The sequence below is a fragment of the Vombatus ursinus genome, unplaced genomic scaffold (assembly GCF_900497805.2).
Source record: "Vombatus ursinus unplaced genomic scaffold, bare-nosed wombat genome assembly UNPS02014884.1, whole genome shotgun sequence".
In the NCBI taxonomy this organism is placed as follows: domain Eukaryota; kingdom Metazoa; phylum Chordata; class Mammalia; order Diprotodontia; family Vombatidae; genus Vombatus; species Vombatus ursinus.
This window is the reverse complement of record NW_020954662.1, coordinates 4,326,992-4,351,029: the sequence shown is the minus strand read 5'-3', so window position 1 is coordinate 4,351,029 and position 24,038 is coordinate 4,326,992. Positions and strand designations below refer to the sequence as shown.

General features: G+C 42.1%; 1 protein-coding gene across 5 annotated transcripts in view; it reads right to left on the bottom strand.

The window, feature by feature from the left end:
- The window catches only part of LOC114028477 (transmembrane and coiled-coil domain-containing protein 4-like), a 109,908-nt gene that overhangs the window by 58,411 nt on the left and 27,459 nt on the right, over positions 1-24,038 (bottom strand). For all 5 annotated transcript variants that reach the window (XM_027842718.1, XM_027842717.1, XM_027842720.1 and 2 more), the window contains 5 exons: positions 21,902-21,999; positions 20,089-20,232; positions 15,861-15,980; positions 7,379-7,543; positions 5,714-5,850 (listed from right to left, as the gene is read on the bottom strand). In XM_027842718.1, the coding sequence (XP_027698519.1) occupies positions 5,714-5,850; positions 7,379-7,543; positions 15,861-15,980; positions 20,089-20,232; positions 21,902-21,999 (664 nt within the window). The remainder of the gene's footprint in view (positions 1-5,713; positions 5,851-7,378; positions 7,544-15,860; positions 15,981-20,088; positions 20,233-21,901; positions 22,000-24,038) is intronic.

Below are 24,038 nucleotides of genomic sequence, written 5' to 3'. Positions count from 1 at the left end.
TGAAGATCACGGGTTAGAATATAATCAAAGAATGTTGGATCTGATAGAGAGTTTAGAACATAAGACTTTTGAATTTTGAAGAGATGTTAGAACATGGAAATCATAGTTAGAAGGAACCACTTAGAACACAGAATCCTGGACATGGAAGATGCTTTAGAATGTAGAATGTGGAAGCCGGACTAAAGACATCCAACAGGGAGCACCTCATCACTTCTCCAGGAAGGCCATTCTACTTTTGGATTGCTCTAATTGGTATGAAGTTTTCCCTAATATATCTACATTTTTGTAACATCTACCCACTGTTGTTGGTTTTGCTGTCTGGAACCAAAGAGAACAAATCTACTCCTTCTTTTCCATGACAGCCCTTCAAAGTTTTGAAGACAGTTATCCCATCCCCCAGAGTGTCCTCTGTCCCAGACTAAATTTAGTCTCCAGACTAAATTTCTTTAATGAATTGTGCTTTTCTGAATACTCTCCAGTTCATGAATATCTTTCTTAAATTACTTCCCTATTCTGGAAATTATGCTGCTCTTAATGTGGTCCACACATTTCTGGCTACCACAATACACTGTTGACTCATATTGAAGTTATGTGTACTGTAGTTTTTCAGTCGTGACCCCATTTGGGGTTTTCTTGGCAAAGATAATGATGTGGTTTGCCATTTCCTTCTGCAACTCATTTTACAGACGAGGGAACTGAGGCAAACAGGGTTAAGTGACTTGCTTGGGGTCACATAGCTAGTAAGTGTCCGAGGCCAGATTTGAACTAGGAAGAGGATCCAGAATCCAGGGCCAGCGCTCTATCTATGGCGCCACCTAGCTGCCCCATAATGAAATTACAGACCACTAAAATCTTCAGAGGATTTTCTGACAAAATACTTATTCCTCTATTTCTAAAGCTGATTTTCTGAACTCAAGTAGAAGATTTTACACTTATCTCTACTGAATTTCTTCTTATTAGATTTGGCCCAGTGCCATCTTGTGTTAAGAATTTTTAAATATTTATTCTATCTTCCTCTGTGCTAACTATCCCTTCCATCTTTAAATTTGATGAGCCTTTATTTGAGTCACTGATAAAAATGTTGGCTAGCTTTCAGCCAAGCACAGACCCTGACGCTCTCAACTGATGAACTCCTCTACTAAGCCTATGATGAACCACTAACAATTAACTACTTTTGAGTCTGGTCACTTAACCAGTTCTGAACTGATACTTTATCAAATCCTTTGTTAAAACCTAAGTTATCCATATCTACAATATTTCTCCCATCTATCAGTTTAGTAACCCTGTTAAAAAAAGAAATGAGGTTAGTGTAGTATCATGACTTGCTCTTTATGAAGCCATGTTGGCTCTTTATAATCACTGTTTCCCTTTCTGGATGCTCACTAACCATCTTTTCCATGATTCAGTCTAAAATTTCCTCATCAATCAAAGCCAGCTCACTAGCCTGTAGTTCACAGATTTTTCTTCCTTCTTTTTATTTTTTTTGAACATTGGGATATTTGTCTTTCTCCAGTTCTGTGGCCCCTTCATGGTTTGCAAAAAGAAGACCATAAAACTATTTATTGACCATTGTTCTCTAGTATTTACAATAAAGTAAGCAATATATGGTTGTATAACATTCCAATGACTAAAATTTATTTTTGCCTAAGTTCTATGGAACCAAGGAACCCAAATAATAAAAAGGCTGGTCCTATGTATTTAAGGGATGGGTTGGGATAAAGAAAGAGAAACATTCGTGTCATTAATATAGAAGACTACAAAATACTGGTAAGTTGGCTTGCCTACTTACGCCCATAGTGATAAAAATTCAAGCCTGTCAAATATCTACTCTTATTGGAAGAATATTAAGGTTCCAGCAGATGGGGATGTTGTTTGTTTTTTGCATCAGCGACACTTGTAGCTTTGAACAAGCAATTATAAGCTTTCTGCATTGACTTTATCACTGAAATAAGCACTTGATACTAAGGAACTATTAACTTCTCTGCATTCAAGAAAAACCTCTATGATTAAGGGAAGACCTTTTGGTTAGTAAAATAAGATGGGACACCTCTACTTTGCAAATCAGGAAGTCTAAGTTTTTCTCTTTGAAAATCAAGGCAAAAATGATTCTGCTTTTAAGCTTTTTTTTCCTTTTAAAACAAGTTTTGGCAGCATTTACCCATGTTTCCAACCTAGGATTGAAAATTTTCAGACTGGTAACATCATCAAGTGAGAGTTTGGTCTCTGGGATTATGCAAACAAGCTAGCTAACATTTTTATCCCCTTTTACAATAAATGGCAGAAAGTGATTGTTTTCCACCCTCTGTCCATCTGCATTACCATTGATAAGGATTTGGAGAGAAAATTTATTTTTCTTAGATCCCTCTTGTAGAAATCTGCAGTTATTTTCACATCCTGTGTCAATGCAGGGCCCCCTTTGGGTCCATAGGGAAGGTGCACATCACCACCTTAACAGATGCAGGACATTCTTAGAATACCTCTTCATTCATCTCTACCCCATCCAGAAAGGTTTAAAAATCTGATCTGTTCCTAAGTGGTTAGTGTTTGGACTACAGAGAGTGCAAATCCAACGGGCTGGCCACGTCATTCAAATGCCAAATGTATGCTTGCCTAAAAGACTATTTAAGGAGAACTCACACAAGGCAAGCTCTCACATGGAGGTCAGAAGAAGCAATAGATACAAGGAAACTCTCAAAGTCTCTCTGAAGAGCTCTGGAATTGATTCTGAGACATGGGAAACACTGGCACAGGGTTACCCAGCATGGCATGTCCATATCAAAGAAGGCACCGAACTCTATGAGCAAAGCAGAATTGCAGTAGCTCAAAAGAAACATGAGATATGCAAACTTAGAGACATCTCCACCCCAAATGTTCATGTGGACTACTTATGCCCATCCTGTGATAGATTCTTCCGAGCTCATATTGGTCTGACCAGCCACAGTTGGACACACTGTACCTTGACTCTGACATAGTGATGTCATTTTAGTGTTCCTCAAAAACAAAGAACAACAATCAGTGTTTGGATACTTGGAGACAAAAAAACTTCTGTGGTTTAGGAGGAACTGATTCCTAGACTCACCAGAACCAAATAATAATAATCAGTTATGATAATAATAATAATAATAACAATAACAATAATGATAGCTAGCATTTATATATCTCTTTAAGGTTGGCAAAGCACTTTACAAATACTATGTCATTTGATCCTCACAATAACCCTGGTAAGTAGGTGTTATTATTATCCCCATTGCACAGATGAGGAAATTAAGGCAGACGGAGGTGAAGTGACTTGCCCAGGTCACACAGCTAGGAAGTAGCTGAGGCCAACTTTAAACCAAGGACTTCCAGACTCCAGGTCCAAGGCTCCATCCAGTGTGCCACCTAGCTGCCCAAGGTGCCAGAAGCAAGTTTAGTAGATTGACCTCTAATTACAAAACGTAACTTCTATTAACAAATTGGGTTTCAAGAGAATGTCAAAATTCTACCTAGACTGATAATTCTCTTAGGTAAACTTGGGCATACATGGGTTAAACATTTATTTGTTAGGATTCAGAATAATGCGAATGGTATTAATAAATATTTGTAAAAGTTTTTCTTGAGTGTGGAGGAAGTTAATTGTTCCTTAGCATCAAATGCTCTTTTCTGCGATAAAGTCAATGCAGAAAACTCGTAGTTGCTTGTTCAAATCTGCAAGTGTTGCCTATGCAAAAAAAACAAAATTAAACTCTAAATCTCAAACCAATTCAAACAAAAGAAAAACTCAAAAAACTCATTTCACTCTGCTCTCACAGAATGTAGGTGGCTCCTCACATGACTATTAAACCAAAGAATATAAATGAGATTCAGAGTTTATTAAATATGTTTGATTATATATATACATATATATGTATATAAGCATATGTATTAAGGTACACCTTTGTGCACATGTATATATAATTATAGGCACATAACTGCATGTATGTGAATGCATAAAAATATATATACATACACATGTATCTGCATGTTTATGGTATGTATGTATATGTACATTATGTCTACAAAAGCAATGGAAACTATTTTGCTTCAGCTTCTAGATGGTGAGGAGTACCAGGTGAGTTGTCTTTATAAGAAGCTATGCCTATCTGAGGACACTTCACATTTGATCCTTTTGTTAGCACTGAATTGGCCCCATTGGAATCTTTCCACTTCATGAGAAAAGTCAATTCTCCCCTGCTGTCTGCAGCATCCCTTCTTCCCTCTGGAACCTAGACCTGGATCTGGACATTGGGCCAAGCCTCTTGGTTCATCAGTGAACTTTTTTTTCTTTGTTGACTGGCTCTCATCCACTTCACTCCTGGATAAAGATTTTCTATTCCTTCCATCTTTTCCTCAACAAGCCTTTTGGAAATCAAGAAGCTCTTCAATGATCTCTGGATCATGTCTATTTTCTCTGGATTTTCACATTTTGTTGGCATCTGTCAATCCTTTTACATTTTAAGAAACATTCTACTTTCCCATTCACTCCTCATCTGTCCTGCCCCTTCTCTGCCACAAACTCCTCGGGGGCTCTGCACCCCTTAAGTTTTTACTCTTGTCATTCCATTTCTTTCTTATCCTTTTGATGCCCATAATTATAAGTGTATATTATAAACACATGTATATCACATATATGTATACATATGTGTATATATACATATATCATATGTGTGTGTATGTTGTCTCTCCCAAGAACATGTAAACTCTTTGAGAAACACATGATCCCAGATTTAGAGCTAGCAGGGACCTTGGAAGCTATCAAACAACTACCTCCCAGGGCTCTTTTGAACATAAAATGAGATATTATATTATAATTATATATATGAGATAGTGCTATCATATATAATATATAACATTATTATATATAATATATTATATAGCATACATGACATACATGATACACCATATATATGATACATATTACATATATCAATCATATATATCTAGGTATATCTATAGACATATATTATATATCTACATATAGATAACACATAGATATTTCCCTATATGTAGACATGCAAATTTATATATGGATAATATGAGATAACATAATAAAATGCTCTTTGCAAGACTTGAAATGCTAGCTATTATGCAGTCCAACATCCTCATTTTACTGATGAGGAAAGTGAGAGCCAAGAAAACCCACAACTCTATTTCCAAATCCAGCCCTCTTTCTACTGTACCCGTATCACCACACAAACAAAGGCCTCTATTTTTGTCTTCGTATTTTCACACCTAGAACACAGTGCTTTCTATGTATTCGGCATTTAATAAATGCTTGTTGATTTGAATCTGAATTTAAATTTGTGGCTGCAGGGTTCATGACTCTGGGTAAGTCACTTAACCTCTGCCTCAGTTTCCTTACCTGTAAAATAAGGATCATAATAGCACCCATCCCCCAGGGTTGTTGTGAGAATCAAATGAGATAATAATTGTCAATCATTTATCACAGTGCCTGGCACACAGTAGGCATTTAATAAATGCTTGTTTCTCTCCTTCCTCCCTAGAGTGACTGAGGCTGGCTCCTTCCTAATATTAGTCTAAGATATGACAGGGCTTTGCGTCCCCTCTTGCTACCCCTGGGATAGCCTCATGTAAAAGGGCTGTGTCCACAGGCAAACCTTCCCTTTTTCCCTTCCTTATTGCTCTATCTGTAAAGCAACAGAACTAGTTTCAGTTCGTGAAGGTTTCTGGCTACCTGCTGACGGCTGAGCAGTACGTGGGCCAGGTGTTTGCCAACCTCTGCGGACCGGCGAAGACATACCCCCCAGGGGTTGTCGATGACATTGGCCACGGCGAGGAGGGAAGATGGCCAAGTCAACGCTGTCAAGATACCTGGAAGAAATAGGGAAAACATCAGGGATGCGAAGCAATCTTTGGGGGAAAACGGTCAGCCAGTAAAGTTGATGGCACTCTTCTAAGTCTGAACTGAGTTCTGCCCAATCAAAGAGGGACACAGGGCATGACGGTGAACGCCTGTAAGCCCAGCTCCTGGGAAGTCTGAGACTAGCAGCTCTCTTGGGCTCTGACGTTCTGAGCTGCAGTGGGCTATGCAAATTGTGTCTGTGTTAAGTTTGGCAATAATAAGGTGAGAGCCTAGGAATGGGGTGCTACCAGGTCGCCTAAGGAGAGGGGAACTGGTCAGAAATGGGGCAAGTCAAAGCTCCTGTGACATCAGTGGTGGGATTGGGCCGAGGAGTTGCTACTATACTAGCCTGGGTGAGAGGGGGAGATTCAGTCTTTGAAAAAAAAAGTCTGAATGATTAAAAGTCTTGGGTTTTATGTATGGAACAAATATGAATAGGAAAGGGCAGGTTAGGAAGGAAATAATAGAAAAGGATTAGACAGAACATAAAATCTTAGAGCTGGGAGGGATCTTAGAACATAGTGTCAGAGCTGGGAGGACCCTTAGAACACAGACTGTCAGAGCTGGGTGGGGTCTCAGAAAATAGACTGTTAGAGTTGGAAGGGGCTTTAGAACACAGAATGTCAGAGTGGGGAGGGACTCTAGGACAGGGGTTCTTAACCTTTCTTCATGGACCCCTTTTCCATATTGTGTTTTAAAAAGAAATTCATAATTGAAATGAATATTAAATTTAAGTTAGAAGTTAGTAAAAATAAATATGTAATTTGCCCCCATCCAAGTTCCCCTCTGGAATCTAAGACAGACTCCTGGTGGGGGGGGGGTGTGTGATCCCTAGGTTAAGAAACCTTGCCTTAGAACATAGACGTCAGAGCTGGAAGGGCCCTTAGAACACAGAACATCAAAGAGGAAAGGTTCTTTAGAACAGCATTTCCTAAACTGTGGGTCTCGAATCCATATGGGGTTGCAAAAAATTTGGCAATAGTAAAAAGTTTCTGAACTTTGGCGTTGCATATGGGGTTGTAAAATACTTGGCAATAGTAAAAAAGTTTCTGAATGCGCAATGACCAAAAATGAATTAAAAATCAAACGAGTAATGAATAAGAGGTGTTTCTGGCAGTGCTGGTCAGTGTAGTAACTTCACTGCAGCCTTGGCTCCAAAACACAAAGCAGGCTCACTTTGCACTGTGCATGCCCTCAGGCCACACAACACCAACCAAAGTTGCTGAAAAGAGTGGAAAAAGTTAGAGAAGCCCTGCTTTAGGATACCAAATGTCAGAGAAAGAAGCCAAAATCAGGGTTAGAAACAACCTTAGAGTCTAACCTTTCACTTTACTGATTGGGAAAAGAAGGCCCAGAGTGGTTCACCAGCTCCTCCAAGGTCACACCCATTGTAAGCAGCAGAGTTAGGTTGGGAATTCTAATCTCTGGGCTCCCTGCCTTCTCTAGCTAGAATCTGGCTGGAGAGGTGTGCAAGGGCTGAATTGTAGAGGGTCTTACCGGACAAGATTGTATATTTCAAGGCTTCTTGGGCCATCATGTTCACAAAGCTGTTGAGCAGGGTCTCCAGGGCGCTGCCAAGCTCCATCAGGTACTTAGATTCCCAGGCCAGGCAGTACTGCTCGCTGCTCCGGGCCATGCTGGCCCAGGGTGTAGTGAACATTCCTAGAGGAAAACCACAGGGACAAGGGTTCACATGGGGAATGGAGAGAGTCATTGCTGATCCAGAAACAGAAGCATGGGGTCCAACAGAGGAGACCACAGAGCAACATCACCTGGAGAGGAGTCTGCTACCCCTGGCCCATGTGGGGCAGCTCCTGGAAACCCATGCTTAGAACACAGAACGAAGAGTCTGCAAACCTAGCTACTTGTCCTGGTTCTGCCACTCCAACAAGCATTTATTAAGCCCCTGGTGTCTTCTAGGCAGTGTGTGGGATACCAAAACCAGGCAGTGTCTGCCCTCATAGAGCTCGCATTCTATTGGTGGGAATGGGGGTAGGGTGGGGAGAACAACACTTACGTAGGTAAGTAAATACAAAATATTTATAAAATCTAAAGAAAAAAAAAACACAATTTCAGGAGGGGAGCACTAACCATGGGAGGAAAGCAGGTGACTTTTCTAAAGAGTTGGTCTGACTAGCTCACCTCCATTGCCTAATGAGCTACAACGGCTCCCTATTTTCTCCAGGATCAAATAGAAAATCCTCCATTTGGCATTTAAAGCTCTTTATAACCTGGCTCTTTCCTATCTTGTTAGCCTTCTTACACCTTTACTTTTCTCTGTGTCATCTATGATTCAGGTACAGTGGCCTACTTGCAGTTCCTTGAGCATGATAATCCATCTCCGAGCCTTTGCACTGGCCGATCGGACCAGACAATACCTTGAAGGCTCTCTTTCCACACTTTGCCTCTTAGTTTCTATTGCCTTTCTTCAAGACCCAACTCAAATTCTACCTTGTGTAGAAGCCTTTCCAGGCCCCCCTTATTGCTGGTCCCTTCTTTCTGAGATCACTTTCCATTTACACTGTAAATATCATGTGTGTATATGTACATACAAGATATATTTTGTATATATGTCTATATTGTACATATATGTGTCTATATTCAAATATATAAAAATATGTTTGTGCATGTGTGTCTACATATGTCCACATACAAATATATACGTGTATATATTACAAATATATGTGTCTATGTACAAATATATATGTGTGTCCATGTGTAAATTATATATAGTGGTTTGCATCTTTCTGCCCCATTAGAAGATAAATTTCTTGAAGACAAAAACCATGTTTTCATCTTTCTTCGCATCATCCACATTTGGAGCAGTGCTCAGCACATAGTACGCATTTATAATAAATTCTGGTTGACTAAGTAACCATTTATAGGAAGTTACACTTGAACTAAGTCTTGATGAGAGTCAGAGGTTTGAAGAGGGAGAGATACGCAGCCTGGCTGTGCACGGGCAAGGAGATAGAAGATGACATTTTGTACATAGGGATGCATGCCCCAACTAAAAGTCCTATCAAATAGGCCAATTCAGTTGACAACACCAAGTATCTCAGGGGCAGTAATTTGTAATAAGCCTGACAGGTTTTCCAGAGTCTCCTAGCACTTCCTTGGTGTAGGTCTATAGATAACTCTCTTCTCCTCAGGCCCTCAATTTTCTCCTCTATAAAATGGGTATAATAAAATTTGTTCTATTGCAGGGGGCTGCTGCGAGGAAAGCATCTTCTAAACTGTACATTTTTACAGAAATATGAGTGATCCTTGTTATTACCTGACAGTGTTGTTGTAGAAAAAAGCCCTGCATTTAGATTTAGAAGACCTGAGTGTCACTCCCAGTTTTGCCCCTTAACATGTGACCATGGTCAAGTCACTTCTTGCCTCTTGGCTTCAGTTTTCTCATCTGTTAAATGGGATACTTACTTCAATTCTTCAAGAATCTGTGACTTTGTGAGTGCAGGGAGCAGGGATAAGAGCACCTTCTACCAAGGAAGGAAGGTCATAGCTTCCCTGCCTTTGTTTTGGAGGGTGCTTGTAGCTGGTACCCCTCCCTCTGGCGATGAGCTCCTTTTAGCACTTGGCTAGGCTGGCTCTTGGACAACAGATACCTAGTCCATTACCCATCAGAGCTTCCAATCTATCGTTAACAGGCTGCCTTTCATAGAATGAGGGTACTAGCCTAGTGCTGCAAGCATAAGATGTATCCATGTGACAGCTTTGGGAGCCAGTTTCCAGAAATTCACGACAGAGGTACCCTTTTCCTCCCCACTTCAGATCACTGCAGGCATCCTGTTTCCTGTCAGCTGAATGTGTGGCAACAAAAATCTTTTAATAAGATGCTGAGCCTGAACTAAGGGACATACAAAAGTCTAGAAGAGATGACATCTCTGAGTAAGGAAGAAGAAAAATTACTATAGACCTCAAGGTTGGGGGAGAAGTACCAATAGTGGCCTCAGCTGGTTGTTACAGCTGCCTTATCTCCCTCCCTAGTCACCATGTGGCCATAAACAGATGATACTTTTGTTTCCTCTGAAACAAAAGTATCTCTTGCTTCAGTCTTTCCAAACCTCAGGTGAATGAGTGTCAGTGATAGAACAGACCAGATTATGGCCTTGTGAGCTTTGGAAGTTTGGAAAAATCATCAGGGATCCCCTTTGGTCACAAGCTGGTAACAGCAGGATAGGCTGGATCCCTGAGGGGTGACCTGTTTGCCTCAATCTAGCAGTGAAACAACCCAGCCAGTAGCTGAGACACTATGTCCTGCAAGCAAGAGAGTGATTCATCCATTGGCTAAAACACACCTAGAATTAAGCTTGGGGGGAGGGGATATTTTGTGGCAATCATTTAAACTGGAGTTTACTCTCTCTAGGGACCAAAGTGAAGGAGGACATGATCATGGTTTCTGATGTTTTCGTACCTTGATCCTTACTATACCTTCCCAGCAAATATTGCATTGTAGAGACTTGGAATCAGATGATATGGGTTCAAATCCTGGCCTGACTACTTACTCCCTGGGTGACCTTGGGAAAGTGATGTGACCTCTCTGAGCCTCAGTTTCTTCATCTCTAAAATAGGAGAGTTGGACTAGATGACCTCTAAGGAACTTTTAAGCCATAGATCTATAATTCTATGAATGATTATCCCTATTTACAGATGAGGAAACTAAGGCTAAGGAACCTGAGAGGAAAGAAGAGAAAAAGGGAAGAGGTGAGAAGGGAGAGAAGAGACTCAATGAAATTAAGTGTCTTCCCCAAAGTCACATAACTAATAGTGGAAAGGGCTAAGGATTGGGCCCAAGCCTTCCCTCTCCTATTCTACCAGACCTTCCTGACCTCCTGCATGGGGGTATGTTGTGTGGATTTAAATGAGCATGTTATGTCACACGTCAAATACAAACATTCTTTTCTTTCCCTGAAGTTGATTCACCATCAGTGAACTCAGCACCAGGGCTAGCTCCAGAAGCCCACAGCCCCGTCTTGGCACACTCAGCCTTAAACTGAGATGCCATTTCATAATGTGGTTTTTCAAAGCAAAATTCCCGCGGGTGCGTTGGAGGCTATGTTGGCCTGACTCGCACACAGCTTGCTTCCATCAGAGATGATTTGAGTTGTGGGCGTAGGAATCTCTCTCACCAAGGAGAAGATGGCTTTTTTCGTGAGTCACATGAGCTTTCTGTCAACAGTCAAAAGTAACTCTTTGCAAAATTCCACCATTCCTCTGTTCAGGCCCTTTCTAAGGTCAAGAGGCAGCATAATGTACAGAAAGAACCCTGGCCAAAAGACATGGGGTCAAATCCCTCCTCTGTAAAGCCCCTGTCTGGGCTTTAATTTCTATAACGTGAGGGAGAGAGGCTGTGTTGCCCAGTGGATTGAGAGCCATCCTTGGACCAAGAAAGCCTGGGTTCAAATCTTACCTCTGAAACATCCTGGCCTTCTGATGACCTGAGCAAATCATTTAACATCTCAATACCCTAGGTAAAGGTATCTAAGATCATAAGTTGCCAAGCAGGTACAAACCTATATTGGTAGAGGAAATTCCTTATACCAATGAAATCACAGGTCTGGTCTAAAAAAAAAATGAAGGCATTGGAGGAGATGATCTTTAAAGTCCCTTCCAGCTCTAACAAGTCTATGATTCTGTGTTAATATGAAGTTCCTTACCCTATGGGAAAGCCACGCTGGGTCTGAGGACCAAACAGGCAGCTGTCAACCTGAAATCAGTAGATCTAAGTCAGTCTCAGCTTGGTTATTGAGTTGCTAGCTAGCAACAAGAGATGAATATAAGCTACTTACTAATATTAATATTCACCCACACCCTTCTTCTGAGCCTAATTCTCTTGCTCTCCCCCCTAGCCCCCACACCTCAGTTAAGTACGTTGTATGCCGTGATGTCAAATACTTTTTGTATAACATTGTGCAGTATAATAAAGGCCAGTTAGTATAGAGAGACAGCCCAGTGTAGACAGACAGAAAGTCAGCATCAGAGTGAGGAAAATGAAGCCTAGGACCCTAAGAAGGAGGAACCCAGGAACCTGGCAGACCTGGGTCCAAGTCCTGAATCCCTCTTCTTCTTCCCTTTCATTTTTTTTGGAGGTAATTGGGGTTAAGAGTCTTATTCAGGGTCACTCATCTAGTAAGTGTCTGAGGCTGGATTTGAACTCAGGTCCACCTGGCTCCAGGGCCGGTGCTCTATCTACTGTGCCACCTAGCTGCCCCTCCAAGTGCCTCTTCTGATACATACTATACTGGCTACATGATTCTGGGCAGGCCACTTAACTCCTCCATTCCCCAGGCAAGTTTCTAAGGTGATAATTTGCAGAAAAATTGCCAATAGGGGAAGAGTTTACTAAGTAGGAGTCCCCCTAAACCAATGAAATCATAGATTCTAACCTCTTTCCCTTCCCCATGCCGAGAACACAGACAGAGAAGTGTGATGGATGGGCGTGTTGGACTTGAAGACAGAAACACGGGTTCAAATCCTGCTCCTAAAAAGTCCCTGGACCTCTACGGGCCTCAGGCATTGCCCTCAAACTTAACAATCAAGTGTCTAGTATGGACCAAGGACTGGGCCGGATGCTGGGGTACACACACAGAGTATGAAACAATTCCTACTCTCAGAGAGCTTATGTTAGAACAGGGGAGACAATGAGTTTATATGTAAGGAACTGCTCTACTAAGTGCTGGGTGAGTTGTGATCTGCCCTGGAGGAGGGTGTGCCCCATGCTGATAAATCACAGATGCCTCATATAGTCATCCATTGTGTATCACAGCCAGGAGTGTGCTGAAGCCAGCTTGCACCTGCTTGAGAGAGCTGATTGTTAAATTTTCTGTGTGAGCACTTGAGTCTCAGAAATTAGCAGAGATACAAATCAGGATTTGGTTTCCTGTTTTGTTGATTGTCTAGACTTAGGAAATTGATGGAGAAAATGCTACTATGGCAGATTAGATTTACATTAAAAATGTATCCTGCAGCTGGGTGGTTCATTGGGTAGAGTGCTGAGCTTGTAGTCAGGGACACCTGCATTCAAATATGGCCTCAGACAGTCACTTCACCCTGTTGGCCTCAGTTTCCTCACCTGTAAAATGAGCTGGAGAAGGAAATGGCAAAACACTCCAGTATCTTTGCCAAGAAAACCTTAAATGGGTCACGAAGAGTCAGACATGACTAGAAAGACTGAACAACAACATTATTATTATTATTATTATTCTCCCTCCCATAGAGCCAGTTGTTAAACACTTACCAGCACACCCCTGATCACATACACATACAAAGAATGAGACAATTCCTACTTTCAAGGAGAGACAAGAAGCTATCTGTATTGGGGTCTTATTCCCTAGCTAGAGTGTAAGCTCCATAAGGGCAGACTTTGCATCTCCCTTCTGCCCAGCATAGTGTTCTGCATACAGTTGGTGCTTAATAAAGGTCTGCTGAATGAATAAATGGTGTTGTGGGAGTGACCCTGAGTTCCTGAAGGCTACCCCGTGCAAAACATAAGCTCTGCCAGGTCCTACCAAGATGGAAAGACTCTGTGCTCATTATCAGTGATGGGCTGGTCCAAGCACAAGCCAGATAGCTGGCCAGCAGTGCTGGCCGCAGGGACTCATGAGAAGAGGTCGCCGTCTATGTTGGAAGAAGAAGCATCAACACTGGTGAAATCAGGGATCACAGGATCATCTATCTGGAGATGGAAGAGAGCTCAGAGGTCAACCCCCTTCATCTTAGAGATGAGGTAACTGGGGCATGGGAGGTGAAGTTATCTGCTCAAGGACACAGAAGCAGTAAATGTCAGAGGTGGGATTTGAACCCAGGACTCTTGACTTTAGACTCAGCATTCTAATAGGATGCCTTGCTATCTTTTTAAACCAGTTCAGATAATACCAAATATGTTTAACTCAGATGAAGCTCTCCTAGATGGAGAGAGCTTTACTCTCTGAGAAGAGAAAAAGCACTTCGCCGAGGAATCTTGCTATGGAAACGTAGGTGTTGGCAGAGAATGGATCACTCAGCAAAGAACAGAGGAAGAGGAGGAGAATGGGGATGGTTGATGACTCCCATCAAAGAGGCACTGAGGGGGCTGCCTTCCAGGAGCAGGGGTGGGGGTGGGGGTCCCAGAGGAGACAGAAAACCTGCTAAGTCTCCTCCAACCCGATGACTGACTCCCACCTAGTGCTGGTGATTCATGTGGGTACATACAATATCACCAGAAGGAAGCATTGTGAAGGATTCTAAAGTCCTGGGCAGGAAACTGAAGACCACAGGGGCACAGATGGTACTTTTTGTCACTGTGGGTGCCAATCTGAGGTGAGGGCTCTGGAGGAGAAAAAAACAGAATCTGGAAGTGAACAGCTGGCTAAGGAGATGGTGTCAGAGAATGGGATTGGGATTTCTGAGTCATAGCCTAAGATATAGACATAATGGGCTCCTGGCTGGGGATGAAGCATAACTAACAAGGACTGCTAAGAAGGTATTGGCTTGTTAATGGACTGGCTGATTTACTGGGAGGTTTGTGGAGAATGACTGATGTAAAAACAAAAAAACATTTTTAAAAAACCAAGTAATGTCCAATTAACCTCATTTTTTAAGAAAAATAGTTACTGGACTAGCAGATAAGGAGATTTCCATAGAAAGAGTTTAACCTAGATTAAAAAAATATTTTTCAATTTGTTTTGTTAAATATTTTCCAATTACATTTAAAATTTTTAACATAAATTTTAAAAAAATTTGAGTTCCAAATTCTCTTCCACTCTCCTGCCCCCTGTTACCCCTTGAGAAGGTAAGCAATATGATATCAATAACATGTGGAAAGTCATGCAAAATATATGTCCATATTAGCTATTTAACCTAGATTTTAGCAAAGCATTTGACAAAGCTTCTCATTATTCTCGTGGAAGAGATGGCAGGGTGTGGGCTAGATGACAATACAGTTAGATGAATTTAAGAATGATTGAATGGCCAGACTCAAAGCAGTCATTAATGGTTTGATGTAACAACAATAGCCAGCATTTCTCTAGGTTTGCAAGGTGCTTCACAAATATTATCTCATCTGATCATCACAAAAACCCCAGGAGGTAGGTGCTATTATTATTTCCATTTTACAGATGAGGAAATTGACGCTGACAGAGGTTAAGTGACTTCCCAGCATCACAGAGCTAGCAAGTGATTCCTGACATACCCATCTCTGACCTGTTTTGTCTCCCGCCATTCTCAGGTTTAGAGACCAGTCCAGTAAAATTCTGTTAACAGTCTTCCTTGACACAATCATGTATATTCTTATGTTTCCATGTTGGGTCCCCTCAGTAGATTGTAAGCTACTTGAGGAGTTTTCTTTTTTTGAGTCTTTGTGCTCCTCGCCTAATACCTGGATCCTGGTAGCCACTTAATAAATACCTGTTGTATTGAACTGAATAAAGCCAATTCATGGTAGAATAGACTCTTAAACTCAGAACTTGTGGCCGAGAGAGTGACTTGCCCAGGATCACACAGCTAGTTAGTGCCTGACTTCCTGACTCCACATCCAATGCTCTATCTATTGCAATGTGTGTGTGTGTGTGTGTGTGTGTGTGTGTGTGTGTGTGTGTATTGGGCACCTTTGCTAATCTTGTGAAGCCCATGGTTCCCTTTTCAGAATAAGGTTTTTAAATGTATAAATAAAATAAAATACATAGGACTACAAAGGAAGCTAATTATATTGAAATACACTTACCAAAATATTTTGAAAACAGGTTTGCAGAGACCATATTAAGAACCACTACTGTATGGGGGATTTGCAGGAAGAGATGGGTGAGACTGGCATAGGATGAGGGCATGGACGGAGGGGAGGGGAGGGAAGGGCCACGCTGATTAAACCACAGAGCCAACCCCGTATGCGGGCAAGTGTGATATCCAGGACAGAATACAGTACATGCCAAACGTGCTCTGACTCACTACTTGGCCACGCAAATTATAGTTCCACATCTTTGCCCACCCCCGTTCTTACCGTATTTACCGGAACAGAGCCAGCCAGTGATGGCGATAGTTATGTGAAGCTGTTTCCCGTCCCTTAAGGGCAAGAATTCAAATTCTTCTATGGCTCCCACCCGCTTCTTCATCTTGTAGCCTAAAGACCAGAGGAGCACGGATTTAGAGCTGGAAGGACCTTAGAAGACATTGAGTAGTCCAAATGTCTCATTTTATTTTTTTCAATCATGTTTTATTTTTTTTAATGATTAAAAATTTATCTTTTCTCTCTCCTACTCCTTCCCCCTTGATCTGAGGATGAAAGCAAAATAGAATCCCTGTTACAACATGCACAGTCAAGCAAAACAAATTTCTGCATTGTTGCTGTTGTTCAGTTGTGTTCTACTGTTCAGGACCCTGTGGACCATACTGCCTGTGGGGCTTTCTTGGCAAAGATACTGGAGTGGTTTGCCATGTCTTTTTACAGTCGATTAAGGCACTAAGAGATAAAGTGACTTGCCCAGGGTCACACAGCTAGTAAGCGTCTGAGGCCGGATTTGAACTCAGGTCTTCCTGACATCAGGCCCAGCGCTCTATGCACTATGGCGCCATCTAGCTGACTCCAATTTCTGAATTGACCATGTCCAAAATGCATATATATGTATATGTGTAACCACCACCAAAAGACATATATAAATATGTGAGTATATGTATGCACATATATACACACATAAATGGATATATACATATATATGTTTAGGTTTTTTTAGTCATGTCTAACACTTTGTGATCCCATTTGGGGTTTTCTTGACAAAGATACCAGAGTGGTTTGCCATTTCCTTCTCCAACTCATTTTACAGATGAGGAAACTGAGGCAAACAGGGTGAAGTGACTTGCCCAGGGTCACACCGCTAGGAAGTGTCTGAGGCCGGATTTGAATTCAGGTCTTTCTGACTCCAGGGCCAGCACTCTATGCACTATGGTGCCACCTATCTGCCCCATACGTACAAATACATGTCTCATTATGTACGCTTCATCTTTCATCTCTCATCAGGAGGTAGGCAGTATGCTTCATCATTAGTCATCTGGAATTGTACCAACCCTCTCATTTTACAGATGAGGAAACTGACTCTCAGAAAAATTAAATGATTTGTCTAGGATCACAAGTCATTTTTGAACTTAGGTCAATGACTCTTTTATTTATTGATCTATCTATCTATTTATGTACGTATGTATTTATTTATTTATTCTAGGCAATGAGGTTAAATGATTTGCCCAGGGTCACACAGCTAGTGAGTATCACATGTCTGAGGCCAGATTTGAACTCAGTTCCTCCTGACTCCAGGGCTGGTGTCCTATCCACTGTGCTACCTAGCTGCCCTGGTCAATGACTCTTGTCCCCTGAAAGTATCTCCCTGGTGGCTAGGAGGTCATTAAATATAGCATTTTGGGCTCTTGCTAATAAATCTCTTGTCAAGTCAAATCAACTCTAATCTTCCAGGACATTTCCAGCCACATCCCTGTATGTTCTGTGCCTTCCTCCCTGGCCAGCTTCCTTTTAGGTGGTATCTTCTCTTAGGAGAATGTAAGCTTCCTGAGGGTAGGGACTGTCTTGGTTGTTCAAATTTGTATTCCCAGGACTTAGCACAGTGGTGGTATACAATAAGCACTTAATTAATGTTTTTTCTATATTTCTAATGATAAAAAAGCTGGACACAGCTCTAACTGCATGGGGGGAAGGGAGACATGTTGAAATTAATTTTTTAGGCAACTAGGAGAAGGTCCATGTGCATATTATTACTCCTATAACTTGATAAAACAAACAAACCAAAACATCCCTGCCCTCAAGAGGCTTACATTCTTCTTAGGGGTTGGGAAGAGGAATACAATGTATACATAAATAAACCATGATACAAAGCTATTCTGGGAAGAGAGTGCTAATAACTGGGGGATAAGGGTGAGAGGTAGGGGGAGCGGGGGTGGAAAAGTAATCCAGAAGGGCTTCATGTAGGAGATGGTGCCAGAGCCGTGCTTGGAAAGAAGTCCAAGGGATGGATAAGGAAGTTTTACAGCTGTGAACCTAACACTTCTTTCGGACAATAAGAATGGAGCTCTTTACGGGTCACCATGGCATCTGGCGGCTGGTTAAGACCTGGTCCCTGCTACTCTGACCTGCACACTTTTTCTGCTCAGGCCTTTCCTGAATTCTTATCTACCAGGTGGTGGGGGATGAAAGGGAAATAAGGGAATAAGCATTTATATACCACCTACTACATACCAGGCACTGTGCTAAGCACTTTACAAATATTATCTCATCTGATCCTCACAATAATTCTGGGAGGAAGGTATCATTATTCTACTCGTTTACAGTTGAGGAAACTGAGGCAGACAGAAGTTCAGTTACTTGCCCAGAGTCATACAGCTAGTATGTGTCTGAGGTGGGATTTGAACTCAAGTCTTCCAAACTCCAGGCCCAGCATTCTCTACACTGCCTAACTGTGGTTAATGAACAATATTAATGAGACCATAAGTACGCCAAAGGTGAAAACAGACAGCTGTGCCTGGAAAGCAGTGGAACCATGTGCTTACATAACCCTCCAGGCTACGGAGTCAGTATCAACATCTTTCTTTGATGCTGGTGACTGGGCATCTTTGGCCAGGATGCAGGTGACCCAGCCACAGAGTCCTTGTGATGGTGCCTATAGAGAACTGAGAACATAGAGAGAGAATGGGAGGGAGAGCAGTAGCTTTCAGAGTGAGGAGGTTGTGTTTGGGTGTGGATCCCTGGCTAGGATCTGGAATGAAAATGAGAGTGAGGGCGCATCTGAGTATAGCATCCAGGTGTTGAAGCCAGCCACCAGGATAGAGAGCCAACTGTTAAATTCTCTTTTTCTTTTTTTCAGTTGTTAAATTTTCAACGTGAGCATTTACACCTAGAAAAAATCAGGGCTTGATTTATCATTTTTTTGATCGCCTAGACTTAAGAAAGTGATGAAGAAAATGGCAATAATTCAGATTAAACTTCTAAGTGTGTCCTGAGTCCTTTTTTTTCCCTAGAGAGATGGTTGTTAAACATTTACCAGCACACCCCTGCTTGGGACTCCCTGAAGTTTGATATTTAAGTCTGGATCTGTAGAGATTGTGAGGATCATGGCAGGCCCGAGAGACAGGCACGCAGTTAGCCAGAGACAACTAGCATAAGCTTCTGGTTCCCAGGGTTTCCCTGCCTCCTGCCTTCCAACGGTGACTCCATTTAAGCAATAGGGACAATGGGCCATGAATCATATTTGGTCTTGTAATGCTGCACTGTCATACTCTCAAAGTTTGAAAGCTGGAAGGGGCCTTAAAGATCATCTGGTCCAACTTACTCATTTTAAAAGTGAGGAATCTGAGCCCCAGAGAGGTTAAGTGATTTGTCCAGGGTTATTCTGGTAGTAAATGGCAGAGATGGGCTTTGAACCCTGGCCTCTTGACTCAAAATCAGCATTCTTTCCACTATACCACATAAATTTATCTGAACTGGCATTTGATGACAAGAGATCTTGTGATTGGGGTGTGAGCTTGAAAGCAGTGAGCCTGTATGATTCATTTTAGAATGACCAGCATTTTAAACAATTAACAGCAACAAAAAAAACCCCAATAGAATGGCCTAGTGCCATCTTGTGGCCTAGAGGGAAACTTCATAGTTGCCAACAGCTGGCCCTGAAGGAATGTAGCTTCCTGCCCACATGGCTGTCTGCCCTTCCTTGGAGATTCCCTTGTTATAGCCTGAGGAGAGGGCCACATGTAGCTACAGAACATGCTAGAGGTATTGTGGGATAGCAATCATAGTCATCCTCCTCTAAGGTTTGCAAAGCAATTTATAACTATCTCAATTCTTACAACTTTGGGAGGTAGGTGCTTTTATTAACCCCATTTTACAGATGATGAAATTGAGGCTGACAGAGGTTAAGTGACTTACTCAGGGTCATGCAGCTAGCAAGTGTCGGAGACTGGATTTGAACTCAGGTCTTCCTGACTATAGGCCCAGTCCTCTATCCTCTGCACCACCTATTTATTTTTTTCATTAGCATCTCTAAAACCTTGGGGTCAAGTCACCTCCTCTCTCAGAAGCTCAGTTTTCTCATCTACGAAATGGACACGCTGACCTTTTCTACTCAGTCCTTAATGTACTTAGTGGGGCTCTTGGGAGGGGACATGCTCTGATCATAAACCACTACAGAAAGACCAGCTGTAGTTAGGACGTGAGATCCATTTTCCAATCCTACCTGTCAGACCAGCTCCTGCAGCTCCAAAGAGGGAGGTGATGACCGCAATGCCTGCCACAGAGCCCAAAGCAGCTGCGCCCGTGGTGCCAATGATAGCAGCTGCTCCAGCAGCCATGAAGGGGGCAGCCAGACCACCTGTCACCCCTGCAAGGAAAACAGGAAAGGATTCACCGTGGAGCCGCCATCCACCTTCCCAGTAACTTTCCACAACAGAGTTCCATCCTGGGCCACAACCCCCCTTTATAGATTGTTAGTGCCCTGAAGTCAGGGACTGTCTGATGTTGCATATGATAATGATGATGATGATAACAATAATGATGATGATGATGATGATGATGATGATGATGATGATGATGATAGCATTTATATAGCACTTACTATGTACCAGGCTCTGTGCCAAGTGTTTTACAAATATGATCTTGTTTGATACTCACAACAACCCTGGGAGGTAGGGGCTATTATTATCCTCATTTTACAGATGAGAAAAGTGAGGCAAACAGAGGTTAAGTGACTTGCTCAGGGTCACACAGCTAGTAAGTGTCTTAAGCTAGATGTGAACTCAAATCTTTCAAACTCCAGGCTCAGTACTGAGCCATCTAGTTTTCCTCAACCTTGGACTTAGCTCACACTAAATGCTAAATAAATGCTTTTTCATTCATTCATTTGAAAATATGAAACTGATAAAGAGGCTATTATAATAGCCTGGTTGAGAAGTATGAGGATATGAACCAGGATAATTGTAGAGGAAGTAGAAAAGAGGGTCAGGACAAAACATTACTCCACTGGGCATTCTTATTGCTATGAGGTCTGTATCCCAAAGAGATCAAAAAAAGAAGAAAATGACCTATATGCATAAAAATATTGATAGCAGCTCTTTTGTGGTGGCAAAGAATTGGAAACTGAGGGGATGCCCATCAACTGGGGAATGGCTGAATGAGCTGTAGCAGAAGGATACGGTAGAATACTATTGTGCTGAAAGAAATGATGAAGGGGGAGGCTGTGAAAAAAACCTGGGAAGACCCATCTGAACTGATGCAAAGTGAAGTGAGCAGAACCAGGAGAACAATTTATACAATAATAATACTGATACAAAACAACAAAAATATATAACAACAACAAAATACAAACAACTTTGAAAGACTTAGGAACCCTGATCAATGCAATGACCAATCATAATTCCAGAGGAGCCAGGATGAAACCTGCTATCCAAAACCTGCTATCCACCTCCTGACAGAGAGGTAATGGACTGGAGGTTTGGGGTGGGGTGAGGAGGGAAATTGTGTGTGTATGTATGTACACACACGTATATATGTGCGTATGTCTACACGTGCACATACATACCTGTGTATATGTATACAGAGAGAGTCAGACAGACAATTTGGGAATTTATTTTGCTTGACTATGCATATTTATTACAAAGGTTTTCCTTTCCTTTCTTTTGTTTTCAATTGGAAGGTTAGAGGGAGAGAAAAGAAATGCTTGTTAATTGGAAAATAAAATAAAATTTAAAATGCAAAATGAAAACAAAAGTTTTTTTTTTTTTAAAGGGGAAGAATCTGAGTTAGAAAGACTCAGCCCTGGCACCCACTTGGCTGGGAGTAGGGGTAGGGTTTGAGGCCAAGGGGCCCAAGCAGAGGTGGATCTATGGTTATGAGCCCGGGGGAGTGAGGTCGCTGGGGTTCTAGGTCACAAGGCCAGCCAAATTTCAACCTGCCCTTTCATTTCAAATTCTAGGCAATCTTTTCCTTCTTGGCAGCTCTGATTAGATTAAGGAGTTTCTGGACCATGCCTCAAAGCCATGAGTAGTCCTTACCTATTGCTGTCCCACCTCCAACAGTGGCCAGGCCAATTAGGAGATAACGCTTCCATTTCTTCCGATTTTCTCTCTTTTTTCTTAAAGCTTCAGCAGCTCTGGGAGTGGGGAAGGGGAGAGGAGGAAGAAGAGGAAGAGGAGGAGGAAGGAAGATCTGTGAGGGCAGCCCTCATGCTTCATGGCTCCCAGATTCACCCACAATGCCGGGCCAATCATAGGGGTTCCATCATGCAGGGCTTAATGACCAGAAACACCATGGATCATCAGTGATTTTGAAGGGCTGAGAAGCTGAACGGGACACAATGTTCAGTACGTGCTTATACTTACCCTATCGGTCCATCCTAACTGGACTGCAGTTTGAATAGTGAAAAAAAGCACAAAAGGTTTTTTAAAAGTAGGTGTACTGGGAACATCAGTGAAATATACCCTGTGATCATCTCTGTGCTCTCTAACTCCCCCTTCTCCCCCTGCCCCCAACCCAGGGTATCACAAACCAAGGTCTATCCAAAGATGGGGCACTCAAAACACCTGCCTTTGGGCCAGAATCTTTCAGACCTGAAAGGCAAATTCTAAAAAAACTGGGCAAGGAGAGTCTGGCAAAACCATAGAAGGAGGTGAGATACACACACACACACACACACACACACACACACACACATTATGTGTGTATACACATATATGCACACATGTATATAATATACACATATATGTATATATATATGTGTATATATATATATATATATTTTTTAGCTTGATACAGTTAGAAAGATCACCTAGATTTTCCAAATACAATGCTCAGTTCTTAGATGCTGGGTCAGAATACTAGAATGTCAGAGCTAAGACAGCTCTTAGAACCCAGAATGTCAGAGCTGGCAGGGCCCTTGGAACTCAGAATGTCAGAGCTGAGAGGACCCTTTCTGAGCCTCAGTTTCCCCATCTATCATGAGGACACGATAATATGCACTATCTACTTCACAGTGACTTGTCAGGGTCAAATAAGTAACATCAAGTAAAGCAGTTAGGTGGCAGGTTTACATCAAGTTGAACGCTCCTATTTTTTCATGAAGCCAGTTTCAGAAGTCCCAGAGCAAAAAAAATTATATCTCTCACACTGGGCCACTAGATGGTATAGTGGATAGTGCTTAGCTTGGAAGCAGAAGCCTGAGGTTCAAATCCTGTCTCAGACACTTCTAGCTGTGTGATGCCCTCCCCTCCACCCCCAGCTAAGTCACTTAACCTCACTTTGCCCATCTATGAAGTAGGGATAATAATAGCACCTGCCTCGTAGGGCTGTTTCAAGGATCAGATTGATGACATACATGAAGTTGCTTTGCAAACCTTAAAGTATTAAGAGATGCTAACTACAATTATTATTTTAACACTATCAGTCTGTATAACATTTTATGGCGTACAAAGCACTTTCTTCATGAACATCCTGGGAAGTAGGTAGTACAGGCATTATCACTCCCATTTTACAGATGTGGAAACAGGCTCAAAAAAAATCACAAGGATAATAAATGCCAGGCTCAGGATGCAAATCTGTCTCCCTACAAATATCTCACCATTGGCTGCCCAGTCATGAACCTAAAAGCTCTCCCCTTCCTTTCCCCTTTGCCACACCTGTGGGGTATGGCGAGTCCAAAGCACACGGCTCTACGCCCAGATGCAGAGATGACCCCAAAACCTTCCCCTGCCCTGGCTCTCTGGAACAGGCTGACCTAAAGAAACTTAGAGGAAAAGACACAAGGCCCGAGGGAAGAGGCTGTACTCCCTGCCTTCTGTGCTAGTCTTCCGGGGTGATTACTTAAGTTGACCTGACTAGATACGCTGGAAGCCTGGTTCCCAATACAGTTGTAGCTCTGATTAAGTTAGGACCTGCATTCACTCCCCACAATCCTCACTGCCCAGGGAAAGAGGGTCAATGTTCATCTTCCTCTGTCTACAGAGAGACACAAGGGAGCCTTGAAGGTGGCAAATGATATATCACTCAATCTGTAGTAGTAGTGTTGGCAGTGGGAGTAGTAGCTGTAGTAGGAGTAGTAGTAGTAGTAGTAGTAGTAGTAGTAGTGGTAGCAGTGGTTATGGTGGCCGTAGTAGTAATAGTAGTAGTGGTTGTGGTGGTGGTGGTAGTAGTAGT